The sequence below is a fragment of the Anarrhichthys ocellatus genome, unplaced genomic scaffold (genome assembly GCF_004355925.1).
Source record: "Anarrhichthys ocellatus isolate YVR2014 unplaced genomic scaffold, GSC_Weel_1.0 scaffold44, whole genome shotgun sequence".
Lineage (NCBI taxonomy): Eukaryota > Metazoa > Chordata > Actinopteri > Perciformes > Anarhichadidae > Anarrhichthys > Anarrhichthys ocellatus.
The window spans coordinates 296,291-310,021 of record NW_022280074.1 but is presented as its reverse complement, the minus strand read 5'-3'; the positions used below and the strand labels follow the sequence as shown (position 1 = coordinate 310,021).

General features: G+C 43.5%; 1 protein-coding gene across 2 annotated transcripts in view; it reads right to left on the bottom strand.

Moving 5' to 3' along the window:
* The window catches only part of mtcl2 (microtubule crosslinking factor 2), a 104,778-nt gene extending 96,680 nt beyond the window's left edge, over positions 1-8,098 (bottom strand). For both annotated transcript variants that reach the window (XM_031868785.1, XM_031868786.1), the window contains exons 1-3: positions 7,163-8,098; positions 3,274-3,375; positions 2,815-2,937 (exon numbers count right to left, since the gene is read on the bottom strand). In XM_031868785.1, coding sequence (XP_031724645.1) covers positions 2,815-2,937; positions 3,274-3,375; positions 7,163-8,098 — 1,161 coding nt within the window. The remainder of the gene's footprint in view (positions 1-2,814; positions 2,938-3,273; positions 3,376-7,162) is intronic.
* Between the last annotated feature and the right edge of the window lie 5,633 nt (positions 8,099-13,731).

The following is a 13,731-nucleotide window of genomic DNA, read 5'->3' as shown; positions in this document are numbered from 1 at the left end:
TTCCCCCCCCCCCCCCCCCCCCCCCCGAGTGGAAAAAGAAGGTGTGGAGAGTTCCGATGTGTTCCGGTGCGCCGCTTTGAGTCTGTGTGCCTTTGCCAATTTGCGTGCATTTGCATGTGGGTGAGTCATCACATCAGGGCCTTTAAGGATCCACTGTAGTTAAGCCAATTTCCTTTGTGAAGCAGCTCAGCGTAGAGCAGCTCAGTGAGTTCAAGGTTAAGTCGGACCGCGAAGGCAACACTCAGTGGGCGTGTCCAACAGCAGCACTTTACCTTCCGACACTGCAGAAGAATCTCCGGAACATCGCGTTATTACCCAAAAAGCATCTCTGAATTTGTCTCAGATAACAAGGGTATTCGTTGTTTTTCACTTTCTGAGTGTCTCAGTAGCAGCTAAACACCAACTCATTTGCATTTTATCCCAATCCCATTTTATCTCCCCACTCTATATGAAGCATTTTATGCCTTGTACTCGCTCCAAGAGGGGCTCATTTAGAGCAAAATCTGGCAATCAGAGTCTCCTTGAATCAGTAAACAAAGACTTTTTGGGGGTATTTGAGGACATTCAAGGCACAATCAGTTTAAATCACTTCAACAAAATCATGATATTTTCAGAAAACATATCTATACATAATGGCAAAACCTGAAAACAAAGAGAGCAATACAAAGAAATGTGCACTTGCAACCACATAAACAGGTTGCACATGTCCATGATGTGTTAGTTAATGCAAAGAGTGTTTTTTCCCTTCTCGTATTGTTTTGATTGGAGTCATTAGAGGGTATAAGTTTCCTTCCCACATTGGACACCATTGACATTGCTATCTTCGGGAGGGACCATCTATTAAATGTGAACATTGTGTTCTCTTTTCAATCTGCACTACAAAATGAAGCAGAAGCGGTTTACCTGCTGTTAGCGTGCACGTTATGTTGGCGTGATGGGGTGACGTGGTAGCACATGTATGCTTTGTTGCTTGCTAAGATGAGGTAGCTGAGGGTGAATGTTTGGCTGCTGCTTGGTGGGTCGAGCAGCATGCTGCCGGTGATAGCAACATGCTAAATAGCGTAATATGTTGTTAGCTGGCTGCTGTTAGATAACATGCTGTTAGCTGATGATGGTAGCTGGAGATGTTGTCGACAAAAGGTCATTTCTAACTTCCTACAGAGAGCTGTGTTGAGTGTGTGCGTGCAGTTGATCTGGCATTAAGCATCACAACAAGTAGTATGCAGTAGACAGATGGATGATGTTGATGTGCAGGAATCCACAGCTTTTACAGTTGTTACTTTTAGTATTCGTGTTATTCTTGAGTTTAAGAGCCTTCAGACCAATCAATTGTTTATAGTAATTTTTAAATGTCTTTGTTTGTGTTTTACGGCTTGGTACGTTTTTTCCAGAGCTGACTCAGTATTGAGTAGTGAGTGTCTGTTATTATAAGGCTAAGGATAAAGCCACCAGAATAAACAGAGGAGTCACTGAGAGAGGCTGGCATAAAAGGATCCGAGCATGGGATTAATGTGCGCTCACACACACACACACACACACACACACACACACACACACACACACACACACACACACACACAGTAACTTGACCTGCCGTCTGAGTCTTTGGCTCTGGCAGCAAACGACACAATCAGCCATGTGTGTGAGAGGTCAGGTTTGTCTCTCTGCACTGTATACGTTTTCAGTATCCGGTGTTTATGTTCCCTCAACAGATACAGACTTTACTCGTTTGTTTTTTCCTCAAGCTTTGTCTTTCTATTTCATCCATCACTTCTGACGTGACTCTTTATCCCACCGCTACTAAAGACTCAAATTCAAGTGAGACCTCCATTCAAAATAAACTAATCCTTCTTGAAGTCCTCGTCTTCCCCACGCTATTTTAGTTAGTTTCTCTCTTTTTTTTTTTGCGGTTCTCTCTATGTATTCCTCCCACCTCATCCTCCCTCTCTGATTGGCTGATTTGAATTTTCAAAAAGGAACCAATCCCCTTTTTTCCCCCCGTCAGAGACACAGGATGTACACTCATCCTTTTTTTTTCTCCCTCCTTCCTTCTTCCAAAACAACCAGATGGAGAGACCGCAGCGGAGAGACAGACAGCAACAGCAGAAAGCCCATGACATCACAGTCTCACTCTCACACACGCTCACTCTCTTAGAGGGTATAAAGGCCTCATTGTATCCTCTATCACATGAAAAAATGTCAGCGGAACGCTGTGAATTTGACCGAGTGTATCCATCGTCCAGGGTCGGTGCGACAGAAAACACACACAGAGGCTTTAGCCTGCACTCAGTGTGTTTGTGTATAACTGGCCTTTACCAGGGATTCCTGAAGCGATTGTGACGACTGGCGTGTATGTGTACTGTGTGGGACACTTGTAAAAGAGAGCGTTGTCTATATGTACATTTACTTCATATGTGTATGTGCGAAGTTGGTCTTAAAACGCGAGATGAATGACTGATCGGTATCTGTATCGGTGAGTGCCTGACTTTTCTACTCAGATCATTTCCGCCAGCTTTGCAACATTAGAATACTAGAATCTATGACATGAAAAATGTTTTTTACACAAGTGGCCTTATGATAATTGAGGGAACATAAATACATTCAAACAATTCCTCACAAACTGAGTGGGCATTTTGCAGTAGTGACTATGCACTTTAAAATCAGTAAACAAGCTGACAGCCACACTTTGACATGTTATTATTCTAGATATCTCACTTTCTCTATCCTGCTTGTATACTGTTTGCATTAACACAGCTGATCTCAAGCCGTGACACAACTTCAGCGCCCCTCTCCCTCAGACACACCAGCACTCACTTTGACGTCTTGCTCCAGCGTTCGTATCAGTTCTCCGTCCACCTGCCCCGTTTGGGCCACGCGGACGGAGCGCCGCTCTGCCTTCCTCAGCCGGTACTGCAGGATGCGGCAGGTCTTGTTTGCCTGAGAAACAGAAGAACCGTTATGTGTTCATCTGTTCTAAGCCCTCTTTGCTTCACTTTTAGCGTTCCTTCAAGGACAATTTGCCTTGGAGCAGCCATTAGAATACAAAAGAAGACATGCAGACATTGCACCTGGTCTTGTGTGTAGGCCCTCCTGCTCAGCGATGACATTCAGATGATTGATTGCCCGCTATCTTACTTGCCCGTTTCAAAACATTTTGCCAGCCTTTGTCTGTGTTTTTTATACATTTAAAGTTCCAAATCAGGATATCACGTCAAAGCGAGAGCACGGGTTCGATGATGACCATGCGGTCGGTCTGTCCGCCCACAGTCGTACCTGCTCAAGCTGCTGCCGTAGGTCCTGCAGCTGGTAGACGTCATCTTCCATGTACATGTCCCGCATCTCCAGCATCTCAGACCTCAACTCCTCCATCTCATCCTGGGGACGGGGGAAGAAGAGCGTGTAAGTGCATCTGTCATTTCAACAATACTACTCAACCTGCAGAGGAAAAGAGCGGTTATTGCACAGACTGTAACCCTGAGTGCTGACAGCATGGTGTGCACATACAGTATGTGGGCCATGAAGGGAATCCTGTAACGTTTAATAGGAGTCATTAAAGCTTTTAGCATCTTTGTCATTAATGCAAAGACAATAGTCCTCATCAAAAAATCATCATCCATTAACCTTGTTCGCAATCCATCCCATCAATCGCTGCTCGCTGTCGTAAGGCACCACATCTTCATCAACCTGATTATCAGTGTAGCCATTACAACCACTGGTGTCTTCTTAAAACGAACTGCTGTGTAATATTCTCTCAAGTCTCATAAAAAGGGTCATTAGCTATAGAAAGCTCCACGTTGTAAGTAGCAGAGGGGTGAAGTAAGTAATATGATACTGTATTGATTCTCCTCTCTGTCTCCCACCCAGGAGGTCAGAGGTCGGGGTCAGGTTATCAGATTACCTTCAGAGCGACTCTAAACAGTCCCTGGTTGAGAGGAATTGAGGAAAGAAAGAAAGTAAATTCCTATACTCTAAAAATCTAAACAGAAGTTTCAATTTTAAAAAAAGTATGAAATACCACTCATAAATAAGCCAGTACATGTGATTAATTTATGGTATGCTATCTAGCTCTCATTTGGACATATTAGAGATGAATTATTCATTTAAGCCTGAGAGCATAAATTGCATCGTCCCTCTGAATCGTATCTACGGTGCAGCTCTTGTTTTCGTGTGCGTTTCTGCATTGAAATGCACCCCATCCCAAGAAGTCTGTGTCGCTGGGCTTCAAGGGACAGCAGGCGGGCTGTTACACAACAGTGTGCTTCCAAGAGTGTGTAATGTGTGTGTGTGTGATGTGTAAGCAAAATAAGCAAAAGGAGTACAAGCGGCTGTAGTAGGAGTAGTACTAGTGCTGTCAAAATGTACTACAGTGGATAATGTGGGTCAGCCTCTGCTGAGCCTCTGCTATAGCAACAATGAGCACTGGAGATGTGTCTGTGTGTGTGTGTGTGTGTGTGTTGGGAAAAAGACAGCAAAGAAAGGGATTGAGTGGGTATGGTGTGTCTGCGCTGCTACGACCTGCAATATAAACAATTTGTACGAGTATGGATTGTCAACATGTTAATGATTAAGATAATGTGACGTGTTTGGTGCAGCATGCAGCAAACTGTGTGCTTGTGTGAGTCTCTGTGTGTGATCGAGCTAAAATAGACTGCCGCAGGAAGCAATCTGCACGATACTGACCACTGTGCTACACATCTGCAATACAGAGGAGAGAGGGGCCAAAGATGAAATGAAAAAGGAACTACGGACAGGAAAGTAGGAAAGAGAAAGAATGGCAGAAAAGGAATGAAAAGAAGGAGGAGGGAGAGAAAAGAGTAAGACAGAGAAGTCTAGAGGATGACTAAAAAAGATCATGAAAGAGGAGAATGAAAAGGAGGCGAGGAGAGGTAAGAAGAAAGAAAGAAAAGGAATGAAACAGAAACAACAGAAGGAAAGGAAAGAGGAAGAACAGGACAGGGTTGGGAAAAACAGAGCATGAAATAAATGTATACGGGAGGGAGATAGAACACGACAGCAGAGAGTGAGAATGCGAGGACACGAAACGAGGGAATCACAAGTTAATGTGGCGAGAGACTGAGAAAGAGAGAGGTGGTCCACTGACCTGCTTTACAGCTAAAGAAGAGCAGGGAAGATGCTTTCTGTCATGTGAGCAGCCAGCCAGTCAGGAGATTGAATCAACCAATCAGATGTCAGCTTTGAGTGAGCCAGACTGCTTAGAAATCAGAGCTCTCGCACATCTGCTGTGTTAACGGTCCATTTACAATAAACTCTAAAGCGCACTAATTAACAGGTGACTGGTTGTTTGTTTACAAAAATAAAAAGGTAAAAACGACACGGTGTGTTTTCTGGGGCAACATTTTGTTAACTTGGGACAGAACCAGGAGAGCTGTTACACCCTGTTTCCAGATGTTGTGCTAAGCTAAGCTAACTGTCTGCTGGATGTAGCTTGGACAGATGCTCAACTATCAGCTTAAGTTGTAGTCACAGGACAGACATTCCTAAAAATTAAGCTCAGAAAAGGCCCATGTTTGGAAAGAACTACATGTTTATTATTATTATTATTATTATGTCGGCTGTTAACATGTCGCATAGCAAGATGACACAAATACCGTGCACGCTGAAATATTAATTCATAATTACAGCCTCCAACAGCTGTTAGTTGTCTTGATCTCCTAATTGAAACAGTAGCTGCACCAACAAACAGCACATTCATCAGCCCTGCATGAAGCTGTAGTGAAAGACGGTCTAGAAGTCTGCACTGACGGAGAACAGGGATGGGTGGAAGTAGAGAGAGCGTGCTGGAGAGCGTGGATTAGAAGCTAGATCGAAAAAAAAAAAAAAAAAAAGTAATCAGACTCAGAGCGAGAGATTGAGGGGCAGCCTGACACCACAGCAGCATGTTGTTTTCATCTTCTGATTACTAAACAGGTGTTCCTCACAGCTGCAACAACACACACACACTTCACTGCCAGGGGTGGTCCAATAAGCTAACTCTGTTACATGATGACCTATATATTCAGGTAACAGCTCTGCCTGAATGTATAGCCATAGACGGCAATACGCACACACACACACATACACACACACATACACAGATCTGCACCTGCTTTAAATATGCATGTATCTTATCATATATGGTATATAAATAAAATATTGAAAAAGCAGGCCTTTGAATCCTAATGACATCTGATTAGACAATAAATCATGATTTTAACATTTTTGCTTGATAAATGGCTGAAATTGGGGCTACATACCAATAGGAAGCAATGATCATAATTATTAATAATAGTGGAATTGTATTCCGTGTTATGTCGAAGGCATCACAGCTAGTGTTTACTAGGGAAAAAAAGTAAATGCATCTTCTGCTGTGTGGAGCCATCTTTAGGATGAAGGTGCACCAAGAATCTAAATCCATGAGAAAAGATGAGGAGGAAACAATCACCCTCCACAATCAACCTGGCAATTATCGGCTTGTCTGGTAACTGCTCGGGGACATGCTAATATAATTGATCCTTCCTCTCATCAATCACTGTCAGGGCTGGATGGATCCGCTTGACCGGTGGATCCATGGACGTATAATACAAGACGCCACTTGTGGGAGCTGAGAGATGCCTTTACTGTCGATGTCTGATGACATGTGAGCCCAGGTACTTGATGATGCAGTGATGGGCTGGTTGTTGTTTTGAGCGTTGATGTTTCGGTTGTTTTTCAGTTTGACACAACAATAGAATTTTGGTACTGCTGTCAAATTTTCTGAATACATGATTTTGAACATTTCTCATAAAAGGAAATCCCCTAAATTGCACGTGCAGATATTCCATATGAAACATTTAAGGCCACGAGGCTGCATGTTTTCCTCATGCGCTACTGAGGGGGCAAACTCTCTATTCATAACATCATCACCCTTGTAGTGAGTAGCCTTGGATGGGATCCAAAGGCATTTCTACACACTGGGAAACAAGTCAGAGTGAACTTGGTAAAGAAACCCAACTGACTTTATAATAAAACACCACATTTCTAAATCTGAAAGTGAGGATTTGTTTTTGCATCTTGGTTTGAAGCAAACTGACAATGAAAGATAATCAAATCATGTATAACGTATGTTTTGTTTATGCTGTCTGTTATTAAACGTGTATCGTGGTAATCAACCATATATACTTACTTTGAGGTAATCGTTCTCCGACCTCAGCTCCTCTATTTCCCGGACAAACTCCTCGTGCATGCCGTCCATAAACTCCTCTGTGAGGTCTGAGAAAGCCAGGGATGTGCTGGCAGGGACCCTGCTGTCATACGAGGTGACCGAGCGCTCCTCGCCGGGGGATATGCTCCCTTCCCCGGTCTCCACGCCCAGGGAGAGCCGGTCCTTGCAGTCCCTCTCTGCGGAGGAGCAGGTGGTCCTGGCGGCGACTTTTTGGCACGCTCTGTCCGCCAACACGCCCTCCCTGGGCGGCTTATCACCGCCGCGGCTGCTCCTTGATTCGGCGTCGCTGCTCACGGCGTCCGTGTAGAGCTTGTTTTCCTCAGAGGCGCAGTCCGACAGCTCGGAGCTACTGTCGGTGGGGGACAGCTTCCCGGTAGCGCAGCCGGAGTCCTTCGATGTATCGTCGGATCCGATGCTGGCGTCCGACACCTTCCTCCGCCCACCAGTGCTCTTGGCCGCCTTGGCCGTTTTAGACGACGCGGAGGAGGAGGAGGATTTGCCCGCCGGTTTACCACCACCGCTCTTCTCCGCTCTGCCGTCCTTTCCAGCGAGACTTCCCACGGGGCTGCGCCTGGAAATGCGGCTCCCCAGGTGGATGGCTCCCGGTTTTACGCTCAGCGTCGGGGTCCCAATCCCTCCGCGGATCTTGGTGAGCGACCAACCGGGCACGTCCTTCGGTCTGGCCGGGGACGGAGCCCGGTTTATCTTCTTCTTCTTCTCGCCCGCAGGGTGAGCGGCCACCATCGCAGGGAGCTCCGCGTGCTGCCCGCTGTCCGAGCCCTCCGTCCCGCCTCCGCTTTCCATCTTCTGCCGGAGATGGAGTCTCCGTTCCTTGGGCGAGGCGAAGGCGAGGTGACTCGGAGAGTTATGGACATCAACCTCCTTTGTTTTTGTCATTCATTCCGTTTATGCCGAAGCGAGAAAAAACTGAAATGAGACCTCCTATTTGGTGGAACAGGAGGCAGAAGTTGGTGTGTGGATAAACAACCGCAGAGCAACACAAAAGGAGGGGATCCTCGCTCCAACCACAATGAGAGCTCCCGTAGAGCAACAAGGCGAAGAAGCAGGAAGTCCAAAAGCTGCAGAAACGCAACAAATAATCCCGTTTCCCACTGTGTGCGCGTGGAGGAAAAATAGTAAATTATTCCGCTTTGTTCTGACAGATCCCCTCCTCTCTTCAGGATGCCTGTCTCGATGACATCAACCAGCCGGTTCCTGCTCAGAGGAGCTGTGGGTGAGAACAGAGAGGCAGTGTGGTGGATATGGTCTACCCTCTCTCCCGGTTTCTCCGCCCAGATAACGGACCAGAGGGGGGAGAGCGAGAGCGAGAGAGAGAGAGAGAGAGAGAGAGAGAGAGAGATACTTCTGCAGCTCTCTGTCGCCACCATTGCAGGATATTAGAAGACAGTAGGGAGCAGGGCAAATAAAAATAATGTATGCATGCTCTGAGAGATGTAGCAGGAGTCCCCCTGTAACACGTATATGTACCTGATCATACTGTCCTACAATGTCATGTAACTACATTCCCTTATACAGCATGTTTCTTGGTACATATATCCAGACAAAGCAAGTAGGAACCATTAGGTTGATGGTTAAAAGTGTGTTTCTGCAGTGTTTTCCACAAGTGACAGGGACATTATGTCGATGACCTGTTTCATTATTAAAGCTAAAAAGCAGAACAGGACATCCTCTTCTGCTTTCATCTATTCCCTATCTCTAATAATAACCATATTCATGTTTCTTCTCCCCGCGTGTGCTGTTTCCTCAGTAGTATGACCGCATGCATGTACACACTCTTCCATCCCATTTTAACTCCCAATGTCAGCATCTTTATTCTCTATTCTGATCTTTTGTCTCTGTTGTGGCTGCTTGTCAAACCGTGACCATCGTCAGATTAAAGGCTCCTCACTGAACCAAGGCAAGATGTCAATATAGTCTGCGGTGGCATTCAGAATGACACCGCGTGAATGATTTATCGGCAGTAACTCGAGAACCGCAAACGCAGAATTAGAGCAGTTTCAATAGATTTTACCACTCAGGGATTCGCTATAGTGTATAGAAGGTCTCGTTTGATACTGGCCATGTTTACATGCACACTAATAATGTGTGACAATAGTGAGAATAATGCAGGTCTCATAAAGAGTAAACTGATTATGGTGCCATTATGCTCTTAGTGCATGCTAAGCAGTCACGTTTCACTGTTTGTTTCCACTAAAGAGATTACATGGGTCTGTATGAAGAGAGGGAGCTATTCAACATTATTTAACACATTTAAATCCAGCTGTATGAATTCAACTGAAATAAAACGGAATCACCTTTTTACTCAGTTGATTAATGTAGTGGCTCTATCCTGAATCAAATCCGTGCTGGGGCCTTTGCTGTTATTTCACACTAAACTGTTCATTAAAGAAAATTAATCTAAAAGAAGAATTCTGACCAAACTGTCTATTCCAGTCATATTGTCTTACTTCTGCTGCATTTGTAAATCCTCTGGCAGCTACCATTATGAGCTGGAGGGGTGAATTTGAAATCATGCAGTCTTTAAATCATTCAACGCCAATGATCTTGCAGTGGCAGCCACAGAACTACATCTGATAGACTGTTCAGTCACAGCAGAAATACTGCCAACAAAAGGCTGACTGTGCTGAAAAGGGGTTTTACATCTGTTGTTTTCAACACTTAGTGTCTGGAATCACTGTCATGGGGAAAATCCTCTTGTGCAGAGGAAGTGATGTATTTTCACTTTCGGGTTTGTTTTGCCGATATGACAAAAAAATAAGCGGCTGTTGTAGTTAGCATGCAAAGCCGCTTAGCTGAATGGTGAATGAATCAAACAGACAGAAAAGACAGGAGAGAACAACATGTATTTGGAGAATTTGGAAAATACAATTATTGCGAAACAACAAAAAAATGTGTAACCACCATAACATCACCTCTTGATTCATTTACAGGAGAGGTCAATGTCATTCCTGGTTATTTCATTTCCCTTCTGTGCATTGTAATTCCATGCTGAAATTGCACATTTATCAAGGATCCAATTCGACATGGAAATTGCAATTTGGAGTAGTAGAATGGATCTTTGAATCATTAATGAACAGGCCATTCATTGTATAGGGAGGGGTGGTAAGAGGCGTTCATTAAATAATTAAGCAGAAACCTAAGTGCAACACAAACAGCCAGTCCCCCACTGATAACCCTATACGAAACACAAGGTACTGTACTAGCATAGCAAATTCATAATTACGTGAAATACCTGTATAAGAACAGCAGTGCTGCAGCCATCCCAGCAATGTTGGTGTGGTTTGCTCCTTGCTGCTAGCTCTGTCTTAAATGAAAAGTGACATTAATTAGGCCCACTGTAATGGACTCCATTCCCCTCAAAACCACATATTAGTGCCTGGAATTGTTCATTTTACTCAATCCTGTCAGCAGAATATGGGTTGGTGCTGTATATGTGTAGCTAGGCATAGCTAGACATACTGTAAATCAGCGCCTCATTTGAATGAAGTAGCTCATTGCTGCTCAGTATGCTAGCATTAGTTGATAGCACACATGTGGTTTATAGACGCTTCATCTTCTGCTGCAGAAGGTTTAGTCAAGTGGGGTTGTTTATTGTAAAATTGAGTGGAGTTATTATTATTATTATTATATAACAGTTGAATACTTATTGGTGTTATTGGTACCTATAATGTGTTGTATTTCTGAACAACATTCACAAGAGGTATATAACTATTTGCGTGCATGTTTGTCTTCACCTGCAGGAACACAAATTATACCACCAGCCCTGTGTTCACCCACCACAGTGGCTCCGGATGCAGAGACATGCACATCATCAGAGCACAGCCTGCAACATGTCGGTCCACTAAGGTAGCACCTTGACCCTGCTGATTGGCCAGCCCTGTCAGATATGATGGGAATAGAGTTTGTCAGCAGAGGTCGCTATGAGTTAAAAGAGTATTTTACTCTTGATAGAGAGAGGCTGGACGAAGTTGCCTCGACCGCATCTTTCATACGAATCCAATAAATGGGGGGGTGATGATATAAATTATATATTTATATTGGGTGGTATTTTATAAAAAAAAAATATTGTCTGTGTGCAATATTTGTGATTGAAGTGCAGGGCCCAAACTAATTATATATGATTAGATTAATGATTTGTATAACTTGTAAAATCACTTGTATTTTTTTTTTTTGCATGCTGGTTTGCAGTTCCTATTTTGTTTAGGTTATTCAAGAAATAAAATATAAAATAACTCAAACAGATTTTGTCTGAGGGCTTATCAAAAATGATAGGGCCGGCTCTTTGTTGGATGGTGGAAACTGTGCAAATGTGTCATGGACAGTTTAACTGCTCTGGGCATCCCAGTGCTGTGGACACAGAAAACAGTCAGGCAACCGGCCAGCAGACTGACGGCCAATTAATCTTCCACTCAGTCCTATTTTTCTCTGACAGAATGTGTGAATCTTCTAAACGTGGTTTCTTGGTTGTTCTATGTATTCTTTGTTGTGTATTAATCTAACTTTTTCAGGACTGATAAATTGATTTTGCTTAATTACTTGTTTGGCCTGATGTCAGTCATTGAAACAACCGGCCATTCAACCTCTCATCAAGAATGCGAGTGTAAACGAGGTGATGAATGCCTCACACCCAACCCGGCTGTCGTTTAGGCCTCGATGACTGGAGGGAGGAGACCCAGCTGACCAACCAGCAAATACTCGTTAACAATGACCATATTTTACTAATTATCTGTGGAAAAAAAACACCCTGATGGGCCTTTCATTGGCGTCCAATCTGGGTATTAGAGTGCATGATTTCCAGTCTGCTTTGTTGAGAGGAAAAAAAGACAATAATGGAAACTTGCTGCCCTTGCAAGTTATCTTCAGTCAAGTAATTGGAAAGCCGTGGGAGTGTTGGTGGTTATGAAGAGGAGCTGCATCCGCGGTGCCACTGCTACCCTCTGCCTGCTGACATGAGGGGACAGACACTTTGCTTATAGAGTGCTGCAGGGATGAGTCCTAAAACCCGGAAATGAGTGAGCATTTTTGCACTTTCGGTTCCCTTGTCTCAAAGTCAAAGTCACTTTTAACGTTGTTTTCTACAATATGAAATACATCAGTAAATATCCCTCTTGTGAATTTGGAAGCTTTTACGTGTTAAAAAAAAAGCGGTTGCTAAATGGGATTACTTAACCTCATACATTGAATGTAATATAGTTTATTTACAATACAATGTAATTTTCCATCTGTGCCACATTCATCATTATTGTGTATTTCTAATCACACGTTACTGTGCTATTGGACCAAACCTTTGTGGGTCTTCCCTTAAAGCTGAACCTAGTGATTCTGCAGCAGTGTTGAAAGCCTCAACCGTTTATTTTGAATCCTTCTGCAAGAGTCAGGGGGGAATTTTGTCTGATTCTCATGTGGCCTGCTTTATCTGGAATAACACGTTTCACCCCAGATCTCCCTCCCTGCTGGGTACAGTAGATGGCCTATATAGAATGATATCAAGTCACCGACCTCATGCTGACACTGCTGGGTCCCGCCTCGGGCTCCTAAAAAATGTGCAGTACATGAAAGCGATACCATACTCCTATAATTGTTTAAGATCATAAAAATGTGAATATTACGAGGATCTTGGCTTTAAAAGGCCTCATTATTGGATTTTAAATTGTCATGCAGCAGTTCTGTATCATTGTTCCAGACCTCATCACAACTAATTGAAATATAATCTAAAATGATAAAATTAGATAAAAATGAATCTGCCTAACGCTGAACACATGAAGACCCAGCTATTAAAAGACATGAGCAAATACAATAAAATATCAGTTATCCAGAGTCTGTTCCACATAGAGGACAGTGATGAGTAGATCACCTGGGAGCAAAGTTTCTCTATCTTCTACCTCCATCTAGTGGTGAGCAGAGAAACATACAGTAAGAACTGACGGTGAGGTGTAAGGGAACAATAACACAAGAGGAAGAAAAGGCCTGAAGTAATCATTATTCTGGTGCAGAGATTGATGTTGTAAGGCGAAGAAATTCAAATGTTTAACCAGCTGCTGTTAAATTCATGATGCATTCCATCCTAAATAATGCTTATTTTTTGTTCTCAAGAAAGATATTTTTGAAGCTTTCAAGCATGCCCTGCTTTTGTTTGTTTTGGATGTATTTTAAGAAGCCATTTGTAACAACATGGCTAGGGACTACAGATGAAGAATAGCTGCCTTTTGGTTAATTCTGGCATTTGTATTTGTTACAGTCCCTTTTCTCAAATAAACCGTTTACATCTCTCTTTGCCTTACTCGCTATTCAGTGCATGTACACAATGAGAGCAGTTCTGCTGAGTCTCTGTTCAGCCTGGTGGGATATGTTTCAAATATGCAGCATCCCTCTTAACACACTGTGCATGTAAGTGTATTATGTATGGTTTTGTGAGCATCTGTATGTACAATGCATGACTGTCTGTGTGTGTTTGGTTGTGAACCAGCATGACTGTGTCCCACTGTGAGCATGAATAGAGACCTGTTTTC